Source organism: Diabrotica undecimpunctata, chromosome 1, assembly GCF_040954645.1.
Source record: "Diabrotica undecimpunctata isolate CICGRU chromosome 1, icDiaUnde3, whole genome shotgun sequence".
In the NCBI taxonomy this organism is placed as follows: domain Eukaryota; kingdom Metazoa; phylum Arthropoda; class Insecta; order Coleoptera; family Chrysomelidae; genus Diabrotica; species Diabrotica undecimpunctata.
This window is the reverse complement of record NC_092803.1, coordinates 134036303-134062551: the sequence shown is the minus strand read 5'-3', so window position 1 is coordinate 134062551 and position 26249 is coordinate 134036303. Positions and strand designations below refer to the sequence as shown.

Here is a 26249-nt window from a genome sequence, read left to right as displayed (position 1 = left end):
GGGGAGGCCTATGGTAAACTTTAGACGCAAAAGGGTGGATGGTGATGATGGTGACATATACAGGGTGGTCCTTAACTAATTGTACAAAAACAAACAGTAGATTTTACACTTTAAAATATTACGATTTAAGCCAAATTGCTTTAATAAAATTTTATTATTAAGAAAGATACAGGGTGTTAAATTGCAAATTAAAAATTTTATTTTTCACTATAACTTTCATGTTTGTAAACGTTTATGTATAAACATTTACAACTGGTTACTTTTAAATATAAGGAATTATAATTCGATGCATACTTTGACGTAGCGGATAGAGGGCATCTTATATGCAACATATGTAGCATAAACTTGCACTTAACTTTTTTGTTCTTTAAACTACCTGTATTTGTGATAAAAAATATTAAAGATACATTATTTTAACAAAAAAATGTATACCTGTTAATAACTTCAAAACTCAACAGTTTTCGAGATAATTGCATTTTACAAATAAGCTGCATAATTCTGATTTAACGCAATTACTCCAGGCAACGAAGGAAAAATAGACAAAAACAATAATACTTCTGAATTTTGGTATAAAATACCTTTAACTAAAGTCAACAGTTAACGAAATATTAAATAAAATAAATATGTCAGCAGGATAATTAATAACAGGATTTAACAAAATAACAGAATAATAGGATTTTACATCAAAAATTTACGTTTTACATTACATTAAAGCCATGATCAAAACATTTTATTTACAAACCAAATTAAGAAACAGTTAAAGTAAATACCATTAAACTTTTTGTCAAAGTAAGTGTTCGATATGTCTAACATTTTCTTTAACTCTTTTGTCAATATATTCCATAAACGATTGTCTCATATTAAATAACTTCATTGGTTCTAAAGAAACTGCTGCAGTCTTTATTTCTTCCCATAGTTTATTCCCACAGATTAAATTTTAAGCTAAGTGGTGGCTACAATATATAATGGATGAATGTATTTTTTTGGATGCATATTCAAATCTTGTGGTATATTATGGAACTACATCTTATTTTTTACAGAGGTTGATTAATGTATTACACTGTGATATATCTTGTTTATTGGTTACTTGTACAGGGTGGTCCTTAAGTAATTGTACAAACAGAACCGTACATTATGCACTTTAGAATATTATGATTTAAGCCAACTTGCTTTAATAAAATGTTGATATTAAGAAAGATAAAGGGGATAAAGGGAAATTTAAAATTTTATTTTTCGCTATAACTTTTACGTTTGTAAATATGTTTGGGCCAAAAATTGACAATTGGATGCTTTTAAGTAGGACAAATTATAATTTTATAGATACTTTTTTGTAACTGATATAGGGCGCCAGATATGCCTCATATGTGGCATAGATTTGAGCTTAACTTTTTTGCTCTTTAAGTTAGCTTTATTTCTGTTAAAAATTATTAAAGATACATTATTTTTACAAAGAAAAGATATACTCGTTAGTATCTTCAAAATTTTACCGTTTTCGAGATAATCGCATTTTATAAGTCAGCTCCATAATAATTCTTAGTTATGATATTGGTGCGGTAAAGCATATGCATAATTCATAGTTTATTCTTATAAAAACAACTTATAGATGATAATGTAACATTACAAAATTTTTGTTATGGCTGCTAAATGTCTTATTGGAGAAAATATTCTTCATCTTCTTCTTTAGGTGCCGTGTCCTTATTCGGACGTTGGTCGTCATCATGTTTACAATTTCCCTTTTATATCGCTTCTTAAGTTTCTGTACCTACTGGCGTTGTATTACTTTTTCCCTATTATAAAATGCTGAAAACCCAAAATATGTGGTTTATGTAAGATGGCACACCACCATATTCTAGAGAGAAGGCAGTTAGAACATACTTAAATACAACTTTTCTGAACGTTGGATTGGTCGTGGCAGTCATATTCCTTGGCAATGTGTTGAGATATTGATATAATTATTTAATTTATAAAAAAACCCAAAATAATACTTATTACTCATTACGTAAATTGTTTACCTATTTTTATTAGGATAATTAGAAACTAAAGCACAGGTATTGAATAACACATATGTGTCTTGTTTCATAATACTTTTGCTACAAATCTAACCTTAAAGACTCAGCATTTTTACAAAAATATCATCGTTGTCCTAATAACCGATATTGTTATAAATATAGTAAACACAAAGGAAATTTAGTTCAACATAATATTAGTTCGTTAGTTAATCATACTAGTCCATTTGTTCGAGATGTAATTATAGTTCCTCATAAGCTGTAACGTAATCATATAAATATAAAAGTAATGTCATCGATAGGTTATTTCGTGTGTACATAAGTAACCAATTAATGAGATACATCACAGTTTAATACATTATTTAACCTCTGCGACAAATAAGATGTAGTTCCATATTATACCATAACATTTGGATATGTATCCAAAAGAATATATTCATCCATTATACATTATAGCCACCATGTAGCCCAGAATTTATTCCGTTTGATTTTGGTATGGGGCATATTAAAACAACGTGTCTATAAGAATCCCATAAACATTCGCAACCCACTATGGGAAGAAATAAATACTGCAGCAGTTTCTTTAGAACCAATGATGCTATTTAATATGAGACGATCTGTTATGGAATATATTGACAAATGAATTAAAGAAAATGGTGGACATATCGAACACTAAATTTGACAAAAAGTTGTGTTATTTAGTTTAACTATTTCTAAATTTGGTTTGTAAACAAAATGCTTTGATTGTGACTTTAATTTAACATAAAACGTGAAATGTTTGATGTAAAATCATATTATTCTGTTTTTTGTCAAATCCTATTTTATCAAATCCTATATATTAATCCTCTTATTAGAATTATGCAGCTGATTTGTAAAATGCGATTATCTCGAAAACTTTTGAGTTTTGAAGTTATTAAAAGGTATACCTTTTTTATATCGAACACTAACTTTGACAAAAAGTTGTGTTATTTAGTTTAACTATTTCTAAATTTGGTTTGTAAACAAAATGCTTTGATTGTGACTTTAATTTAACATAAAACGTGAAATGTTTGATGTAAAATCATATTATTCTGTTTTTTTGTCAAATCCTATTTTATCAAATCCTTTATATTAATCCTCTTATTAGAATTATGCAGCTGATTTGTAAAATGCGATTATCTCGAAAACTTTTGAGTTTTGAAGTTATTAAAAGGTATACCTTTTTTTTGTTAAAATAATGTATCTTTAATATTTTTGGTCACAAATACATATAACTAAAAGAGGAAAAAAGTTAAGTGCAAATTTATGCCACATTTGTGGCATATGTAGCGCCCTCTATCAGCTACATCAAAGTTTGCATCAAATTATAATTTCTCATATTTAAAAGTATGCAGTTTTAAATTGTTATGCATAAATGTTTACAAACATGAAAGTTATAGCGAAAAATAAAATTTTAAATTTGCACTTTAACACCCTGTGTCTTTCTTAATATCAACATTTGAATGACGTATCGATGACATTACTTATTTATATGATTACGTTACAGCTTACGAGTAACTGTAATTATATCTCGAACAAATAGACCATTATGATTAACTAACGAAATAATATTATGCTGAACTGAATTGCCTGTGTGTTTACTATATATTAATAAAAATATCGGTTATTAAACCAACGATGATTTTATTGTAAAAATGCTGAGTCTTTAAGGTTAGATTTGTACCAAAAGAAGACACATATGTTTTATTCAATACTTGTGCTCTATTTTCTAATTGTCCTAATAAAAATGGGTAAACGATTTACGTAATTAATATTAAGTGTTCATTTAGGATTTTTTAAGAATTAAATAATTATATCAATATCTGACCACATTGCCAAAGAATATGACTGCCACGGACAATTCAACGTTCAGGAAAGTTGTATTTGAGTATGTTCTCACTGCCATCTCTCTAGAGTGTGGTGGTGTACCATCTTGCATAAACCACATATTTTGGGTTCTCAGCACTTTACAATAAAGAAAAAATACAACGCCAGTACAGGAACTTATAGAAGCGATAGAAAAAGGAAATTGTAAACATGATGACGGCCAACGTCTGAATACGGACACGGCACCTAAAGAGATAAAAGCTTCTCTCCAATATGACATGTAGCAGCCGTTACAAAGCAATGTGTGATGTTAAATTATCATCTTTGAGTTATTTTAATAAGAATAAACTATTAATTATGCTTATTCACAGGTATTCAGTGGTTTACCGCACAAATATCACAACTAAGAATTATTACGCAGCTGACTTATAAAATGCAATTATCTCAAAAACGGTTAAATTTTGAAGTTATTAACAAGTATTCTGTTTTTTTTTTGTAGAAATAATGTATCTTTAATAATTTTTAACACAAATAAAGCTAACTTAAAGAGCAAAAAAGTTAAGAGCAAATTTATGTTACACATGTGGCATATGTGGCGCCCTATATCAGTTACATGAAAGTATGTATAAAATTATTATTTATCCTACTTAGAGCATCCAATTGTAAATTTTAGTCCATAAATATTTACAAGTTATAGCGACAGATATAATTTTAAATTTCCACTTTAACACCCTGTATCTTTCTTAATATCAACATTTTATTAAAGCAAGTTAGCTTAAATCGTAATATTTTAAAGTGCAGAATGTACGGTTTTTGTTTGTATATTTACTTAAGGACGACTCTGTATAATATACATTTCTTATGCAAAATAGTAATATCTGATTCCGATTGCTATTCTTTATAGTTTATTTTTTATTCCATAAAGAAAAAAAATAATATTTTATTCACTAGAAATACAATGATATAAGTGGCTGTCCTTACTTTTGGTAAAATTACAAAAGCTAATTGAACAAACTGTCTATCAGCAATTTTTTAAAACAGTCTAAATAGCGAAATAGGTCACTCACTAACTATTGACATCAAATAGTTACGGTCCTTCTTTGAGACCAGGTGATAGCACTGCAAGCTTAAAATTATTTCCGTATACAATAAAAATGCACGTACATTTTGCTATAAATATAACGGGCTAAAATATATTCAAAGTCACAAAGCCGTTTATAAAATCTGAGTTTATTGTGAAAACTGTCACACACGAACATAAATGCATTATTTTATTTCTGTTGTTTTAGACAACAAAAAGTTGGTTTTTATTATTAATTGACTCAAATATCCCACAAAATATTCATTTTGTACTTAATTTTAAAAGCCCTTTTTATTTAGATTTTATTAACGGTTAGTAATAAATTAATAGGGGAATGTAAGGTATAAAATTTCAGGCAGTTATTATTTTTAAAAATATTGTTCTCGACCTAATACTGTTCTTTTCGCACTAACTATGCGTACTATGCAGTTTTCAGATTACCACAACTATATATAATAATATAAGTATAACTATAACACACATTTTAGAAAATTTTAAATAGTATTTATTTAATACACCATGTTAAACATATAAAGACCTTGCACAATTTCTTATCTAATTTTCAAACAAAAGAAACCTTAGTTTACTTATCTCATTTTTAACCAAATATATTTAATTTAATGTTAAAATTGCTCTAGTTATTATTTCTTAAGAGAAAACCAATTTTAATTTTGTGTCACTTATCTGATTTTAATTTTCCTTTCAACTAATTTTATTTTTACTTGTGAATCTCTACTCTTTAAATCAATTAATTTATAACTTTAAGAATTTATGGATAAAGAATTTGTGTCACAATAACTGCGACTTGATATGGATTTTAAAACCCATGGTACAAACACAACTCCTGTCACAAATAATTTAACTGACCTTTAATGTATACTAAGTGACATACAAATCCGAACACCCAGTTTAAATGATTCTATTTTAATAAAATTTTGTATAAGTACTTAATGAAGCATAATAAGTAAATGATTAAAATTTCAAAATGATTGCATTGCTTTAAAGCCCTTTTACCTTTAATAATGTGTGGATGCACCCCGATGTGATACGCATTCTCCAACGCGCCTAGGCATGCTTCTGATCAGGTGGTCAATGTCCTCTTGTGGTATCTCATTCCAGGCAACCACCAACTCCTCTCGAAGTGCTTGTAGAGTCTGAGGAGGACGTTGCAAATTGAGCAATCTGATACACATCATATCCCACACGTGCTCAATTGGGGATAAATCGGGAGATCTTGGTGGCCATGCTAACAATGTGACATCATTATGTTGAAAGAAGTCTATTGTGACTCTTGCAACATGTGGTCGGGCATTATCTTGTTGAAAAGTTGGATTTGCCAGGGTGTCAAGATAGGGTAAAAGATGGGGTTCTAGAACTTCTTGGATATAACGCTGCGCGTTCGTGTTACCTCTGATGAAGATTAAAGGTGACCTGGAACCATAAGCCATAGCACCCCAAACCATAACTCCAACAGTGTGATAAACATGTCTTTCAACAAAAAACTGTGGATTCCTCCTTCCACCACGTCGCCTTCTAACCCTCGCTCGACCATCGTGCATGCCTAAACAAAATCGAGACTCATCACTAAAGACAATACTGTTCCATTCCTGATTCCAGAGTGACCGTTCCTGCACCACTGAAGACGATCACGGCGGTGTTCTGGAGTTAAAGGGAGGACCCAGTGTGGTCGGTATGAAAACAGGCCAAAACTTCTCATTCGTCGGTAAACACTTCGCATGCCAATAGATCTTCCGTGTTATGCAAACCATTCATTTACAATGGAGCTGGTAGTGGAGAAACGGTCTTTTAAGGCCAATAATCTTAGGCGGCGATCTTCACGGTCTGTTGTTCTACGGTGGCGTCCAGTGCCCCTTGCTCTTTGCGTACGGCCTTCTTGAAGCCATGCCTGACAACACGTAACCACGGTGTCTACACTTCTTTGCACTCTAACTGCAACTTCCCGAAAAGAAAGTTCAGCTTTCCGAAGTCCCATTATACGGCCCCTATCAAACTCACTAAATTGACGAAATCGTACAGGTTTCCGCACTCTACGCATCGTAACCAATCGTAAAGAATCTTAAGAACCACAATCCGCCAAATTTGGATCTCAACTGCTGCTGAAATATTCATTTTTAGATTGTTAGTGAATTTAATAACAAAAAGTATAAAAACCGGAATCTCCAACTGATAAGGCTAAAAACTCTGTCACTTGTTTTTTTCAGTAAGATAAATAAATTACACCAAATTTTATTGAAATAAAATCATTTAAACTGGGTGTTCGGATTTCTATGTCACTTAGTATAATATCCGCGATATTTTCCGACGGACACCTATTGATTCTCCTGATTGTGTTCCCACAAAGCTGTCTAAATTCTCCAGAACTCTGGTTTCTCATTGCAAAACTATTACGAAAAACAGTACTCGTTTAGATTCTCTCCACATATCAAATGTCCTGTTTCAAAATAACAATGGCACTCTTTCAGCCCAAAAGTGTTTTTGCCTCGACTGGGGCCTCTCATGCAAATCTTATGTAATTTGTCATTTCTTTACTCACAGAATTTGGAATCTCTTCGGACACAAGTAGTTTGGAATTCTCGACTTGGTCTCGGTTCGCCTTCTACTATTCTGCACTAACTTAACTCACAAAACAACAAAACTTGTACTTATCTTTTAACACACTGTTTTCAAACTGGACTGCTGGTTCTGGCTGGTAAAAATACAATGCTCAAAACTTTCTCGTTCAATTTTAACATCGACTATCTATTCTCCTTCCCTCGTTTCTCATAGCCAAACACACATTCATTCCTCCTATCTATTTTGCTAAAATCCCTACTTAAAGTTTTAAGAAATCAAGCGTATTGTACCCACTTGATTTTCTCCTAAATTTATAGAAGATAATCTGAATAAAATGTCTTTTTTGTTTACAGGCAAATCGTATTTGTAAAAACAACGTCTGGTTCATACAATTACCTTCGAGGAAAATAGTACAAAAGACATTGTCTATAAAACATTATTTTAAATTCTTATCTGATACAAAACCGAAAAGTTTTGTTTATTAATCCTTTATTTCTAAAATATTTTACTCAAAAGCCTGTGTATAATTATTTTTAAGATTTTAAACAGTATTTAGATTTTTTTTAAAAACCCGAAATGATTTTCTACATAAATTGTTCTTAGGAACTAAATCACTATAAAAGTCCACTCTTCTGGGAAACCACTTCTTAATTCTAAATTATTATATTTACAAATTTTTAACCTATACAGGGTCTAGAAAATTAATGTTCTCGTAGTATTTTGCATACAAATATTTATTTTATTTTTGACTTATCTTAGAACTACAATATATTTTTTTTTGAATGGGGTTTTTCGATAAATTAACAAAATCGGACTCAATTTTGTCCCAAAATACATTCAGATATATAAAAACATTTGCACGTTCACCATAATCGTAACATATTCCATTACTTCGAGTTTACATTCAAAGCCGATCGACTATTTTCAACAAAAACCCCATTTTGCCATCTTTTCCTTTGCCGACATCTCGGCGGAATACAAATCGCTGTTATTCCGCTTATTTATTGTAAAATGTGACGGTACCGTATTTCCAGGTGCCGTGAGGAAAATCTTTGGATTTTATGATTAACTAAATATTAACAGAAATACAAAGACTCTAAAATCGTAATCTAAATATGTGAATTTAAATTTTTACATTTGTCATTTAATATTTTTATTTGGTAGATGCTTATTAAAAAAGAACAAGACCGAAAGACCGAAACTGAGATACTTAGAACAAATAGAAAATGATATAACAACCTTAAAAATAAAAAACTGGAGAAAAAAAGCACGAAACAGATCAGAATGGAGAAGAATCCTGGAACAGGCCAAGACCCAAAAAGGGTTGTCGAGCCAAAGATGATGATGATAAAGATGCTTATTAAACGAGTTTTCCTTTTTAGAGCAATAAATACATTATTTCAATAACACATAAGGCGATAATAATAAAATACCTTGCTGGTGAAATATGAAAAATCTCCTGCAGATGACGAAATAACAAAAAAAAATTACAGCTGGAGATAAACCTACTTTGGAGGCAGCATGAAATGCCTCTTTGGGGGTGCTATTCGAACGTATTGTCGATTGCGAAACTGGTCCAATTGCCAAGGATGTTTGAATAATTTATGTTATGTTTATGAATTAAAACTTGATTGTAACAAATTTATATTATATATCCGGATGGATATAAGTGATTACACATGAGTTCGTCTATTGATTTCTGATTCAGTGACAGTAGGTGGGTTATGTTTACTGGAAGTTTCACCTAACTTTTAACTAGGTTTTCATAAAATGTAGATGAGAGTGCTTTATTTTTAATACATCCAAACAGGATGCGAATAATATCACACTGGGAAATATTATCGCATGAGCACTTTCCTGATTTTATAGTGTTTAATCTAACCAGGTTTGGTAAAATCCGCAGGTACTTTTACTGCACAAGAAAGGAGACAAACAAAAACTCGAAAATTACAGATCAAGACCAATAAGCCTGTTACCACATCCGTAAAAACTGCTTATCAAAATTATTACTAGCACACCATAAAATAAGTCCGATAGTTACCAGCCTGTTAAAAACGAGGGATTTTACAAAGGTTATAGTACCATATAACACCCCCAGATAATACGGACATAGAAAAGTGTACGAATAATATGAACCTTGTCATTTGACGTTTTTGGATTACGATAAGGCCGTAGGATTCCATAGAACTCTGGGACGTATCAGAAGGACTTATTAACGCAAGGATTAATTCCAGATAAAGAATACTATATATAATGTTAAAGAGTATACATACATAGGTCACCCGATCAAACTAGGCAAACAAAATCAAACGACAGAGATAACTAAAAGAATCTGAATGACTTGTGGAGCAGTAGGAAAAGTCAGGGTTGTGTTGAAAAACCAATAGATGCCAATAAATTAAAAGAAATGGGCATTCAATAGATCTTTTTCACCTCTATTAAATAATGGAGACATAGTTTTCAGCCAAAAGATTAAGAACAACAAATAGGGCTACCGAACGAGATATCTTACTAGTTTCTCTGAGAGAACGTATACGAAATGAGGGCGTGCAAAGCAGGACGAAGGTAAAAACTATAATTGGAGGAATTGCGGAAATCAAATGGATATAGTTAGGACACAACAACGGAAACATATACGAAATGAGGACGTGCGAAGCAGGACGAGGGTGAAAGATATAATTGGAATGATTGCGCAAATGAAATTTGCATTTGAACGATTGAGCTTGTAGATCACTGTGATTCGCAAATTAGTAGCTTGACAAATTTCAGTTTTTTATTACTTAGTTATTTTCTCACTTAATAATTCTCTTTAGACTCATTGTCACTCTTTACACGCATTGTGAAACATACTATTATAGTTCTTAGAAAAGTATTTCTAACATGCCTCCTTTTATTTTTATAAAGTACCTTTATACGTTTGCTTACCACTAGGTCTGTTTACTCTTAAACCGTTTTCTATTTTTTTAAACATATTAATCATAGAATTTTTGAATCAATAAATATATGGTGATAGTTTGTAAAATACTGTTACAAACACGCATTCAGCGTGGCCACGTAACGGTTGCATCTCGAACGAAAATCAAGATCTTTCGACAGATGTCTCGATCGCATGGGAGGATCGACCGTCAAACAACGAATTAGAGGTGGGACTACTCAAGATGATTGTAGAATAGTACTTTTGGTATATATCAGTAACGATGTTAAGAGAGTACCGAACTGTATACTTATAAATAAATATATTTATATAAATTCGAACAGCTCGTTTTATTTAATCTCACTACAATACTTAACCCATTTAAGACCGAAACTTTTATTCTCCTATATTGATGAGATATTTATATTCCTGGCCTATTAAAGTTGACAGAAATAAAGTATGGAAGAAATTTTGCAAAAATTACGATATATTTTTTAAAAAAGGTGGCCCTTTTAAAAGCCCGGTGGTATAATCAATGATTGTGAATAACAAATAATTAAAAGTACCAAAATTTTAAAACAAAGTTTTTTATTCTAATTATTTCAACAAATTAAAATAAAAAAATCTTAAATATCTAGTTTGTATGATATTTATGAAAACCGTGTTTTGGATGTAGTGTTACTTTACATTTATTGCAGCAAAAATTACATTTTTTGTGCAAGCAGCACAACGAGTTTAAGTGTCTTTATAGACAATAAGGTGGTCTATCCGATCGTATCTTGAGTGACTATGCAAATTGGCTGAAGGTTTGCTAGGTCCTCTTTTTGTTGTCTTTTTAAAAGATTCAATAATCCCCACTGTAATTGTGCGACGATGCTGTAAATGATCCATTTTACCACCACTAATTCTCTGGAGTTGCCAGGCATTTTGTTACGCTAGATCCACTATGGGCTTATTATGGAAAAATACCATTTCTTGTCACAGATGGCTACTTTGTAGTAGCTGATATTTTCATCTACCCGATCGACGTCACCCATATTTTCATTATACTGTTTTATTAAATTAAGTTGATCAACAAGCACCTTCTTTTTTTCTTTTTCAGAATACCGTTGGACTTGTTTTGTTGGATACATCTGATTGTGATTGGATATTATGGAAACAACATTATCGTCATTTCATTTGCAAACTACTATTTCACTTTCCTCTGCCGTGCAGTAGTCAAACGAACCCATTTTTTTCTTTTTCAGTGTGTCTGAACCTTCAATATCACAATCTTTACCCAGACAATTTTCTCTTATTGTACATGTTCCTTTACACCCCCTTGATATAAGTTCTTCCAAAAACAGCAGCGTGATAAAATAGTTGTCAAAATATATATCATATGGTAATTTGGAAGTCCTAACTTCTAGGGCATCAAAAAATTGTAAGACAACACTATGTCCCAAACCAAGTTTATATTTATCTTGAATAGTGGATAAAGATCCCTGATATGGATCAAACCACTCTACATAACCTAGCCTAGTAGTCCCCATCCAAAACCTATATTTCCAGCTGACAGGTTTACCACGGTTAAACTGCTTGGATCTATGTTTTCCATAATACGGAACCATTGACTTATCCAAGCTGTGGTGTTCTTCTGTCGGTGCTAAATCGTATAATTTTTGATTTATTACATCAATCAGTGGTTGTGCTTTTGAAAATTTGTCCTGTGTATCCAATTTTGCATTGTCACAGCAATGAATATTTTGTATGATAAATCTGAAACGATTTCTAGACATTGCATTAGCTAAAAGATCGTGAATAGAATCAGGAGATTTTTCCCAGCACATATCTCGCCTAGGAACACTCATATATCCACTATAATATAATAAAATTCCAATAAAACATTTAAATTCGTTTGATGTAATATTACCTTTACGGTTAAGTAAATTGGCGTACATATTTGAAAATTTAACAAGCATCTGAATAACTGTATCATCAAAAAATATAAAAAAATATCTACCGGGGAAATAATGTTTTTTGGACCTTCTATTATACTCTTACTTAAAATCTTGCTATGTATATCTCTCTTGGTTCATCGATAGTTTTTGCAGCGTTTGCTCTTCTGTTGTTTCACATTTACTGTAGAAGCTACTTGTTTTTTAGACTTTGACGTATTCTTTTTAGAGTGCGGCAAAGGGATGTCGTCTTCATCTTCATTAATATCGGATTTGGTATGGATTTTTGGATCATTTATGACTATCTCTACCTCTACTCGTAATTGATTTCTTGACAAGTTACTTATTTCATCATCACAGCATCTTCGTCACCGCTGTCCTTATCAGTCTCTTCCCCATCTTTGGGTGGAAAAATAATTATGTCGTCAGAAAGTTAATTATCTGATAGATTTTCTATCTCGTCCATTAACTCACTTAAAGTCAGAGGTTTTGTCCATTACCTACCTAAAAAATATTCATATTTATTATAGTGAAAAACGGTATCGTTCTTTATAAAGAACACCAAATTTTGATAGCCAATATACAAAAATAATATTAGTTTTTCTATTATATAACTTTTTACATATAATAATTAAGGCATTTTAAATACATACCTAAAGTATCTTTGAAATTAAGCAATCCTAATAATATATTTTACTCACCTTCTATCAGTCATGTTTGGAAACTGTAAGAGTCTTTCGGGTAACCTCAAAAATTCTACAGAGAACACCAGATTTATACAATAATTGTTAATTTTTTTTTAATAAAATGGCTTCTTGTTACACGAAACAGCACTGCCATCTCTTAGCTTGTAGCGAGGTCTTTTAAAAGGACAGTGGCCTTAAATGAGTTAAAAAACTTTTTCTGTAATTGAAATATCTAAAATAAAAACATAAATTCCAGTTTAGAAAACATAAAAAATGGGTAATTTTTAATAAAAACAAATCTATTGCGAAATATTAGGGAACAACACATAATAATGTATTTTCAACGTTTAAAGCTACAACATTTTAAATATATTTCAGAATCTCTCTTTTTCTCTCTATCTCATGCAAATGCGCTACAGCTAAAATCCAGCCTTGGCATAATCCTAACTGTACCTTTAATATGGCCTGTCCTGCGCCGCTTTTCTTTAAGTTGTCACTTCTAGCAAATTTTTCTCGTCTTCTACCGTTTCATCCTCCCATCTTTTCCGTGGTCTTCCTTTTGATCTTACGCCATGCATTATTTTACTTTTTAGGGCATTTTTCGACAATCTATAGGTCTCTAGCCCCACTTAATGATTGTAGCATGAACTCTATTTCTGGATCTGCAGAATCATTATAAAGCTTGTTTACATGGATAAGGTGTATAATTTGGTGTATGGTGCGTTAGTAATCAGTATATTTTATTTTTGTTCATACAATAACGTGCGATACGCTTAAGGTATTAGGATAATTATTTATGTTATATATAACTTTTTTTTGGTCGAAATGCCGATGCCTCCATAAAAATATTTCCATATTAAAACTCCTTTCAACCGCATATAACAGAAACATCCTCCATCTATTCCATTATATAAAAAGTCCTTCAGAAAAACCCCACTTAAGCATTTTCCTTTGAATACAAATTGTTGCTATAACATCCACATTCTTGTTACAGGTGAGCGGATCAATGATGAATACCGGCCACAGTGTGATATTCACCGTCGAGAACGATACCAGGGAACACATCAATGTGACCGGAGGTCCCTTATCGTATAAATATCAATTTCAGGAGATACACATTCACTACGGCCTTCACGACCAGTTCGGCTCTGAACATTCCATAAATGGATATGCCTTTCCTGCCGAGGTAAGTGGAAAAATGTAAATAATGGCGAAAGAAGTTGTAGTGCAGTGCTATTTAACACGTAATACACTGCCCTTAAAAATAAGAAATATTTAAAACCTTTTCATAGAACTTTTAATAATAAATTCTGAAATATCAATAAAATTTATAGCCAAACTTGATCATAAGTTTACCTTACTTCAAAATTCATTTTTAGAATGATTAATTCGTAAAATATAATAATAGGCGAAATATACTTGAATTTTTCAAAAAATATTTTTCAGTGCTGTTGGATGATGATAATCTAAATATACCTGATATTTACTTTTAATATAACAAGGCTTCACTAAAATGCAGAAGAACCGTTACAGACTTTTAAAATATTTACTTTCCCAATAGAGAATTAGGAAGAACCAATCCTTATGTCTGGGCTTAGAGGTCCAGACGTAATTTTACTCTATTTGTTACCACGTACAGTAGTTTCTATGATGTTTAATGAGGTAATGGGTATAGTTGTTGGCCGGTCTCTAGTGATTGGCCACTTTCACAAAAATCCGAAATATTAATATTTTCAGAAACTATAAGGAAATAAATTCATTTGCATTCAAAATTGGCAACATTGCTATATGGTCTAGCTGTCATCTCTGTCAGTTAATGGTGATAGTACTATCTAGTTGTTACGGCGCGTCTTGTTCGAAGCTTAACAAGTGGATCCAGTTTTAAGAGTTTTTTTAAGAATTCGTTAAGGAAGGCTATTCACAAGGTGAGTTATCTTGGCTAATAGTATTATGTGTCTGGGTATATCAATGTTTTATGGCGGTTTAGTGGGGTATATCTTACATTATCAGTGATTTTAATAGTAAAGATATGAAGTTTTGTCGCTAAATTTGAGTGGCCAAGCACTGCATCTTAAGTATGTCCGTGTTATAATGATTTACCTTCCAACCAATTGCTGTACCTACTTTAAATTAAAATATTTATTACAATTTGGGCTTTTTTTGGCTTAGTTTGGTCCAAGATAAAATATTTTAAGCAGTTTTTCTTATTCTGTAAGGCAATAACCAGTGATTGGCCGACTGCCAATCACTAAACCACAGGGTGGCCAATAACTGTAATGTGTAATAAGAATATATTTTTTGTTCGGATTTGTATATAAAATTACAATTATTTAGTTGTTACAAAATTTAATTATTAGTATTAAATAATTTTTAATTTCAGATTAAAAAATGCCAAATATCCGAGAAGAAAAAACATATTAAAAAAAATATACAGAACAAGATCTTCAGATCTTCAAGTCAAAATAGGTTGGTATAGATTATTTTTAAAGCGACACCCAGATTTAAGTGAGGGAACTTTAGAAGCGGTAACGGTACGCTGTTCAGTTGTGTCTGAAAAAGATATAATAAAATGGTTTACCGGTGTTCTGTTCAAGAATATTTGCATCGTAAAGGTTACATTGATATTCTTCACGACCCTTTACGTGTTATAAATGGCGATGAAACCTGCTTGCTCTTGTGTCCCAAAAATTAACGAGTATTGGCCCAAAAATTAACGAGTGTTGGCAAAGGTAAGCAAAAATGTATATCAAATAGAGCATCACTCCAAAATTAATTTGACGGTTAGGTTTACCTTTGCAGTATTTGGAGAAAAAACAACACTAATGATTATTTACCCTTATAAACAAATTCTTAGCAATCTTCTAAATTTCGTTCCACGAAAATATGGCATAGGATGTAGCGATACGAGATGGATAAAGAATGAAAACTTTTATGAATACATAGGAAACGTCTTAAATAAGTACCTAGTTGCGAAAAGCACTAAATTTTTAGTAATTTTGTTTATTGATGATCATAAAATTTACTTAACCGTTCCAACCAGTGAGTTACGTTTACAGTTATAAATTATTTTAGTAGCATTATATCCCAATGCGACCATTATACAGCATGCATATATTGCTTGATTTAAACCATTAAAGGCAAATTGGAACCGGGCAGTATTAAAGTTTAGGCGCAAAAACCTGAACTCAGTAGTTACAAAAGAGAATTTTGCGTTGGTACTAAACCCAGACATTAGTCAATTAAAATTAAACTCCATAATCAATGGCTTTAAAGCATCTGGATTGTATCAATGAAACCCTGACGCTATAGACTATTCCAAATGTTTAGGAAAGATCAAAGATTCGAGGAAAGGTATTAATCACACTATTTATAAAACAAAATCAAAAACATATTAAGATTTTGAACACACAGTTGAAGCCGTAAAAATTTTAGAATTTCAAAGTTTGGATAACGGCAAAGAACTAATGGAGATTCAAAATTGCTCTTTAATATATATATATATATATATATATATATATATATATATATATATATATATATATATATATATTATATATATTATATATATATATATATATATATATATATATATATATATGTATATGTATATATATATATATATATATATAATTTATTTTAAAATAATATATATCTACCAACGATTCAGACTGCAGAGACAGGTGGAACCATAAATAATATACAAGATACTTCTATCATCACAGGAACCCATATATCTTCAGATATTAGACTTAAGCCTGTAGGTGGCAGGTGGTAGATGTTACAGTAAATACAGGTTATATTGCAAATACAAATATTTTGAAAGCAGACACACTTATTGATCAAACAATTAAAAGCACTGCTTTGTAAAGTGGAGTTAGAGTACATATACCAGAAGTGAATAACCTCAAAGAAAAACAAGAGTTGTCACGGAACCAATTTCCTGATTCTGTAGAGGAAAACGTTAACCTGCCCATAAGTGAGAATATATTTTTTGATGTTTGCAACAATATAAATTTATAAAATTTAAAGAATACATCTCAAAGCATATAAACAAATTTGAAAACCAGCAAAGAGAAACGTGCTGGTGAGTCGGCTAAAAGAAAGTAATTTTTTTAAACTGAGGGATATCCAGAACATGAAAAAACACAAATTCTCTCAGATGTAACGGTGAAATAATCAGTAGACACCAACCTACCTGTAAATAACCTTTTGTACACAGGATTGTGTTATTCTTGTTCCTATAATATATCTCAATCAAAAGTTGGAACAAAATGTCTATTTTGTGTTAGATGCTACCATACTGGTACTTGTGCAAGGAAACAACAAGAAATTGAAAACTTAACTATGTTTGTATGGTCAATAACTGTGTAGTTTTGTAAGTTTTAAAATTTGTGTTAATTTTTGAAATATTATTTCTTTATTTCATTATTATCTCTGATTAAAATAACCTGAGTTTTTATAAAATTTGATGATATACATTATTACTTCTGATTAAAATAACCTGAGTTTTTATAAAACTTGATGTTTTATTGCTATTAAAAAACCCTTACAAAATATTTCACTTTAAAAGATACCAATTTACAATTTTAATTCAATTGGCAATTCCTTAAGTGGCAAATCGCTGTACTTGTTACCCTTTTTTGATTTTGGATCCTGTTTTCTTTTTGTAACCTTAAACGAGTACACTTATGTTTAGTGAACGTACGTAGTAACTTATACTTCTTCTTTTTTGGCTAAGTGCACTATTTTCATATTGGGCTCCATCTCCAACTTTTAAGTTTGATTGATTTTATGTCGTCTTTCAAGTTTTCGAAGTAACTAAGTTTTAGTTTATTATTGTTCTAAAGCTATTTTCTTGTCACATTTTTTTTTGGTTGTTTTTGGTCTAGTTTTGGTATAATATACAATATGAGAGGTCTAACTGCAAAAGTCACATTATCACTTTTAGGCTAATTTTATTATTCTCCATATTGAAATATAATAAATTTTAAAGTCTAAATGTGCCACAAATCCGGTTAAAGAATCCGGTAAGTTGCAAAACTCATATTCTCAATGCTTCAATTTACTTCAAAACTCACATTTTTCATTCAACCAACAGGAGGACGCTACCTGGCTGTGCGTACGCAGACAAATTAGCTGAAAGCATTAAAGTTTGTAAGCAAATAAATATTGTTTCCCCAAATAATTACATTCTTACTTCGGAAAGAATTATTCATTGGAAAAAATCAACCCTTACCTTTACACAATTCCCCGATTGTGTGATATATATTTTTATGTGAGGTGTCTGTTATAATAATATTTTCTAATAATCTTTCGTGTCTATTTGCTTTTGTTTGCTGTGCCTTACTCTATCTAATGGCTTTTTTACAATCAATGAAACAGGCAAAAATATCTTTTTACATCCAAATATACGTTTAAGCTAAATAAAATTTGTGTAGTTCCCACTCCATTGTGAAATCCAAACTGCCTGTTACTTAGTTTATATTTCATTAAACTAATTGTTCTGTGATCTTTCTACATGTTAAAGTTTTTTTTTAGAGATTGCAGTCAATCAATCGTCCGGTATGTCTCCTGTTCCGTAGACTGTATTAAAAAGTTTAGTGGGCACATGTATATTGTCTTTGCTTAATAACTTTATTAGTTCAACATGCATCTCATCCGGAACAGAAGCCTTTCCGATTTTTTATATTTTGGAGCTATTTTTTTAATAGATCGTTTTAAATATTAATGAGAAATTAGATGTAAGTACAAAATAATAAGTTTAAAATTGTTTTGATTAAGTCCGGTTATCGAAGATTTCTTTTTATCTGTTAAGACTCAACAAAACAAATTTTTGACAAAAATATTTTTGATATGAGGTTGAATGCTCGAATAAATAAACTTTGAAAAATAAAGGCAGATATCGAGCACAGTTTTATTAATTAAATCTTGCCCAAGTATTTTCGCTCACAAGAACATCCTCAGGGGCATTTCGTCACTTTCGGGCTATCCAACATTCCCAGAATGTCATAAACATAAAATTTACAATAAAGTTGCACATAACACTACACTTAACAATAACAAACAGTTTAAAATTATTTAAAATAGTCGAAGCTACATTTTTGTCAGCAACAGAAGAGAGAATAATTCATATGAATGACCATTCTACATAATCTCGTCAGATGTTCTAGACACAAATATTTTTTACAGTTTGCACAAGAATATCTTGTTCTTCGACTTTTTGTAGTGCTGCAGTACGTACATCGTCCATGGGTTTGATTCGGGGGAGCAATATTCTCAGTTTCCATACCACATATTTCAGAAAGACGTAAACGGATTATCCTGGTAATGTTTTGCTGTTGTGTTCGTCGACGAATATGTGGGCTAAGTAACTGAAATCCTAAATTTTGTAAGAATTTTCTTCTATCGATTTTTGTTTGGGTATTCGAGGTGTAAATGATGTAACTATTTATTCCAGCAACGTTCATGGCACTATAAAAAATGACCATTGGCCAACGACGAGTTGCACGAGCGCAGTTGTAGGCTTCGCACATTTTGTCAACAACGTCGACACCGCCTTTTGTTTTGTTGTAGTCCATCATTATTGCAGGTTTGCCAATTTATTCGTCAACAGCATCATCGTAATGCATAATCGTTACTAACAGGATATTTCTTTTTCGTTTTGAAGAATACGAAACGAGCGTACACTTATCTCCAAAAGCAAACATAATGGATTTTTATGGTCTTGCTATTAACATTTGAGGAGGTATCTCACGTTTATTTTGACATAATGTCCCAACTCTAGTAAGACAGTGTTGCCTTAGTATCTCCGTCAGAGGTAAGCTGGTAAAAAAGTTGTCAAGCGTGACATTTCTATTTGATCTGAAGAAGACACTGGGAGAGCCACAAATGGCCTGTATTGATCAGAAACCCCAAAATTTGAACTGTTCCGTAATATATGGACAACGCTAAACAAAATAAGAACCGACAGCGGTAGATGTATTGACAGTTTACATAGATAAAAAAGCACTTACTTCTGAGTGTGACTGTGGTAAGCAATGACAGAATGTTTGCAATAATCAATTTAATGTTTAGGTTTTTTTTTGTATGTCATACACTAAATAAATAAATAAATGTATTCTTTGGAGAGCTATTTTAAACTAGATGGTTATAATAAGAATTGAGATTAGATCATGATTTTGTTTTAAAAACTTTTACTAAATTATTACGTCTGTGAATTTCAATATTTTTATCTACAGTCAGTTCACAGCATATACAGTCGACTATATTCTCGACTGTGTATTTTAAAATGAAATGAAATGAAAATAAAAATTGGTAAACATTATCTCTGTCTTAGTTTTGCTTAGAAATTCAGACTTAATAATTTCATTGGTAGTTCCCTCTTTAAATTACATTTCTCCTGTTTTCGCATTTTCAGAATTCGGGTTGTGGCACCGTCGGGACCCGTCTCCTTAAAATTATTCTCATCTCGTTCTCTTTTAACTCAACTCACAGACAGTATCATTAACTACTTTGTTGTTTTACCTCTTTTATTCCAATCTCAGGAATGTTTGCCCCGAGCATTATATCGTTTAGGGTACGCCAACTTTCCCAGAAATAGTGGTTGTAGGTTCATTTTCTTGTTGAAAGCTCAAAGTGGCTCTAGATAAAGTGCAGTCATAAAGTAATTAGTTTTTATTTTAAACATATTTGGAGATAACAGAGTTTCTTTAAACATATAATTTAGAAACATTAAATAAAATATCTACCACTGACTACATAAACTTTTTTATGACATTTTAAAATAATTAGGTATGTACTAGAATTTTTTAAATATTTTTAGTTATCTTAATTTTACATTCCCAATATACCTCAGTCAATGAAGGAAAAAAGCTGAAAAAATCTTATGAAGATATTTAAAGGTTGTAAAAGACATATAAGGGGTAGCTAATGAAAAATTATTGTACATTCTAGAGAAAAATATTTTAAATAAAAATTGTATATCTTAAACATTTTTTATTTTGAGAGTTTCCAGAATAAAATATATAAACAATTGACCAAGAAACACTTATTTTTGTAATAATTTATAAATATTGATAACTTTATTTTTTGCATAAACACATGTAGTATAACTACTTAAAATTATGGCAGTTAATAAATTATTAACCCTCCATCACTCGCACCTCAAAAAATTACGCCATCACTCGCGTGTTAGATTTTATCTAACATATGGGTATAGGTCAAATGAATGAGTCATTAGTACTTATTGGTTAAGTTTATTGGCTATTAACTCACAAAAAACGATAAACTTATATTTTTTTTAAAACAAAACTGCAAAAAAAAAACTACTAGGTAAACTAACAAAATATACACATTACCCTAGAACAAAACAAATAAGGGGAATTATTCAAAAAAAAAATGTACGCATTACGCATAAAATTAGATTTCTTCCTCTTCTAGGTAGTGGTGGCAAGTAAAATTTGTTAAACCAATGTGCTCTTTACAAATCGGCAACTTACAGTTAGTACAATAATGTTGGGTAAACCTGTTCTTCCTTACAGGGCAAAAATAACATCTTGGTTTTATAGTTGAGTTGCCCCTAGAGAAACTGATGCCTTTTCTCCCGTTATATTTCGGATCTTGAGTCTCAACTGAAAAGGCAGATTTGGGATATTGGTACGTCGTTGAAGATGGGACATTAAAAGTTGCTTGCCAAGCTCCGCAATGTAGCTTCTTCGAGATGTTACAATATTAGTATTATTGTTGTAAATTATTTGGCTGTTTATAGTTGAAATATTTAGTAGGCTGCAAAAAACAGTAAACGGCCAGCGATTGCTAAATGGAGTCACCGAGTATTCTGCCTTCATTTTATCAACAACATTCACTCCGCCTTTTGTGAGGTTGTAATCAGTAATAATCTCTGGCTTCAGGGTATGCTCTTTGGTGTTTTCATCAATAAAACCATCGCTGTGTAGTGTTGAAAGTAGTAGTACATTCTTATTTTTTTTTTGGCACATATACAAGTACAAACTTGTTTCCATCGTCACCATATGCAAACATGCTACTACATAAAGGTCTTCCTTTTACGTTTTTCAACTCAGGGGGAATTTGTTGTTTGTTTTTACCCAAAGTACCTACCTATCGTTGTCAAGCAATAATCGTTTAATAAAGAGTTGGCTAAGGGTAAAGCGGAAAAGTAATTATCCGTAGTTACATTTCAACCGGTTCCACTTATGGGGCGTATAAGTCTTTTTTTCTACACTAGATGCATCGTTGAATAGTTGATATGTTCCTTTAGGTTGTTTACCGGGGTAAATTTCAAAATTTTGTGTGAAAAATGTTCTAGAGTCCACCAAGGCATAAATCTTGATTGCGTGTTTCACTGTCTTATTGTCTATATACTGCCTAAGTTTGTATCGACCACGGAACGCTTCCAACATTTTATCTATAGTCACATAGAATCCAGAAGTGTATGCAGATAAACAGTTAGTGACAAATATTTTATATATTTCTCGAATGGGTGCAAGTTCATCAACTGCCGAATTTTCTTACCTCTTAGTGGCGTCGTCAAATCTTACAGCTTGGATTATTTGGTGAAATCTTTTCTTGGACAAAGTAGCTTCAAAAATATCTCGATTTGTGCCATCTAATTTCCAGAATTCATCAGTATTTATATGTTGCGCTCTCTTTACCCCAGCAAGGAACAAAAGTCCGATAAATGCTTGCATTTCCTGTAGTCAACAGCAGTACAATCCCTAGGGCGAGTATAAAACACTATCATCATATCCAGTTTTTGATTTGTATATTTTACAATATTATTGATCATAGCATCCGAGAAAAACAATTCCCAACCTTCTAATATGGTTTTGGCGCCTTTTGCTTTTGCTTTTACACCAGGTAAGTTCGTAGTAATATTACAAGCTTAAGTCTTACCTTTGTGTTTCTTATGTTTCAACCATGGTGTTTTATCTTTGCCATAAAATCTTGGGTAACCATCATCTTGGCCGCTTTCTTCCATGGCATCTTCAGGATTACTGGGTAGATCTTGTGTGGACTACCCAGAATGTGTATTGTGGATACTGTGTTCAAAACGAACATTACTTAAATCTTTATCATAATCTAGAGGTTCCTCATCGCTGTCTATCTCATACCATTTTAGTAACTGGTTTTCCATTTTCTTGTCCATATTTACCTGCAATAACCCAAAATAGCGCTTACAATAACGGATGTTCAACTATCTATAGGTATTTCACTAAAAATCTTACCTTTTAAGATAATATTATAACTTTTCTTAAGTGATCTCTCTAAAAATCAACACACGCCAACACTCGCGTAGTTAGATTTTTTCTAACGCTCCGACGAACGCAATCGCTCGCGTGTTAGATTTGAACTAACAACTGCTGTCGGTTCTAAGATAATAGGTACTCCCACCATTATTTAACATAGTCTTATACGAGTCTTCATAGGAGTATTCCTGGTTGCCGAACCGAAAAGAAGCAATATTTCGAAAATTATGGCGAAATATTTAAAAATAGATTTTTTCTAACGGTGCGAGTGATGGAAGGTTGAAGTATTCCAAATTTGGAACAGATCGACCAAATAGTTTATTCAATTTGTGTATCCTGGAGAGCTATTACTTAAACAACTGTACTTGCCCAGTGACTCTATAGGTATTTTATAAATTGTAATCGATTCTTTAAAGCTTCATTTTTAAGGTACATTAAAAACATGTTCATAGTCTATTAAAGTTTTTATTAAAACACAGTTTCAAAAACATTTGACTTTTTAACAAATAAACATTTATAATAACTAACTGAGAGGTGAAAGATAGAAATTAATCCTAATCATATTGAAAGGTAAAGTGCAGGGCAAAATATCAGTTGGAAATAGCCAGAACTCGTGGCTGGAAGACCTTAGGAGATGGTTTGACCGCTCATCCACAGAAATCTTTCATGCAGCAGGTTTCAAAGCTACATTTGCCATTTGTAATGCCAACTTTCGAAAGGAGGCGGCGCAATAAGAAGAAGAATAACTTTGACATTGTTTATGTCATACGCTTAGATGTGGTCTCAGTCAAAAGTTGGTGAAGAAACACACTTTCCAAAAAAAAACACAACCTTCTATGGCTCATAGGAACCAAGATAGCATTTTATTTTTAAAATCATGGCGTTTTATTCTTAAAATCATAGTTTCATTGTTTATTTACAATAAAAGCTGAAAGTTGAAGGAATTTTAAATAAAGATCTATATTTTATGATACAACTTATAGATGGCATATACACTAAATTAATAAAAAGTAATAACACAAAAATCCGTTTTTTTGTTAGATTAGAATTTGTAAAATTTGAAATATCTTGGCTTCTATCGCAGGTAGAACCTTTATTTTTTTTTAACTGGAGTAGCTTAATAAAATAATAAGAACCGTGCTATCTTTACCTGTGGGAAAATCCCCGAAAAATAAATAAATAATTAAATCCTTTCATAAAAATTTTTAATAATAAGTATATATTATGTATATAATAAATTTTATTAATAAGTATATATTATTTCCAACAAAATAATTTATTTTATTATAATTGCATTTAATAAAGATAAGTAGCTAATAAATATAAATAATATTATTGTAGTCACCCCTCCACTTTACCGTGGCAGAATTTTATGAGTACCATCATTCTGTTTTATCGACTACGATAAAGACACACAGAACTCATAGAAACTTAACACAACATGGTGTAAACCATAAAACGGTGACCCTTATTAAAAACCTATATTGGGATCAAATGGCGTTGATTAAAATCGTACATCGGACAATCGTATCACAGCAAAAATGTCAATAAAAAGTGGAGTTCGCGAGGGCTGTGAACTTTCTCCACTATTGTTTAATATATATTCCGAAAATATCTTCCAAATGCCCTAGAAAAAGAAGGAATAAAAATCAACGGAAAATATGTAAACAAATTAAGATACACAGACGACACCGTCATTATTTTTCGGACAGTGCTGAGGGTTTGCAACGACTTTTGAATGTCATAACCATAGGGAGATAGCCTGGGGCTGAATATAAACAAAAATAAAACAAAAGTAATGGCCGTTACAAGTGTACTAAAACGCCGACATTAATATTCGTATCTACATTAAACAGATATAACTCGTACAAAAATTCCAGTATCTTGGTTGCTGGATAAGAACTAAAGAAATAAACTCTACCTTATCGTTGGATATCTGATACCAATTTGTAAAAATATTCATTTATTCCATATTGCTATACGCAGTGGAAACATGGACTCTCGAAATCACAAGTATTAGACGTCTAGAAGCCTTTGAGATGTGGGTTTTTCGAAGGATGCTGAAGATCTCTTTTTAAGAAGATTCTACGACTGACAATGGAAGGGAAAGTGAAAGGAAGAAAAGGTCCAGTAAGAAGAAAATGCTCCTGGCTGAAAAATGTAAGAGACTGGACAGGCATGAACACACATTCGATACTAAGAACATCTCAAGATAAAGAGCAATTTGCTGTAGTTATAGCCAACCTTCAGTAATGAAGGGGGCACCTTAAGAAGATGATTTTTTACTTCTTCTCGATATATACGATGTATAAAATGAATAATTAAACTAAGATCTTCATTTATATTCTGATCAATACTCAGTTTTGAATGTTAATAAATAATGGCAACATGATTTTTAGAAAATTTCTTTTCTATTTCTCATAGGTTTGTTTTATTTTTGAAAACGTGCTTTGTTACCAGCTTTTCATTGAGCCTACTAAAAAGTATGTGACATATAGAATGTCAATGTTAATATAATTGTTTTTAAGCTAAAATGTCAGTTCTCTTTAAAACTGTTTTTTAATAACAAATTAAAATAAAATGTTGCATTTTCTTAAAGTAGTTTAAAATTGTGACAGTTAACAATGAGTTGTTAAATCGAGATAAATTTTAACTAGATGGACCAAATAGTTTATAAGTTATTAATTAACTAGTTATTATATAAGTTATTTAAGTTGTTTATCCCAGGAGAGCGATAACTTAAATAACTGTTCATGCCCAGACACCCACTCTAGACGTATTCTGTAAGTCGAAATCGATTCTATAAGGGTACATTTTTAAGTATGTAGTTATATTACATGCAGTTATGCAAAAGAACAAAGTTATAAATATTAATAAATTATTTCAAAACTTTTTTTGCAACTATCTTGGTAAATTTTTTATGTATTTCCAATTGTGATTA

At 31.3% G+C, this 26249-nt stretch overlaps 1 protein-coding gene across 1 annotated transcript in view; it reads left to right on the top strand.

The window, feature by feature from the left end:
* CARPB (Carbonic anhydrase-related protein B) overlaps positions 1 to 26249 on the top strand; it is a 348667-nt gene that overhangs the window by 14264 nt on the left and 308154 nt on the right. The window contains exon 2 of the mRNA XM_072519892.1: positions 14038 to 14229. Coding sequence (XP_072375993.1) covers positions 14050 to 14229 — 180 coding nt within the window. The 5' untranslated portion in view covers positions 14038 to 14049. The remainder of the gene's footprint in view (positions 1 to 14037; positions 14230 to 26249) is intronic.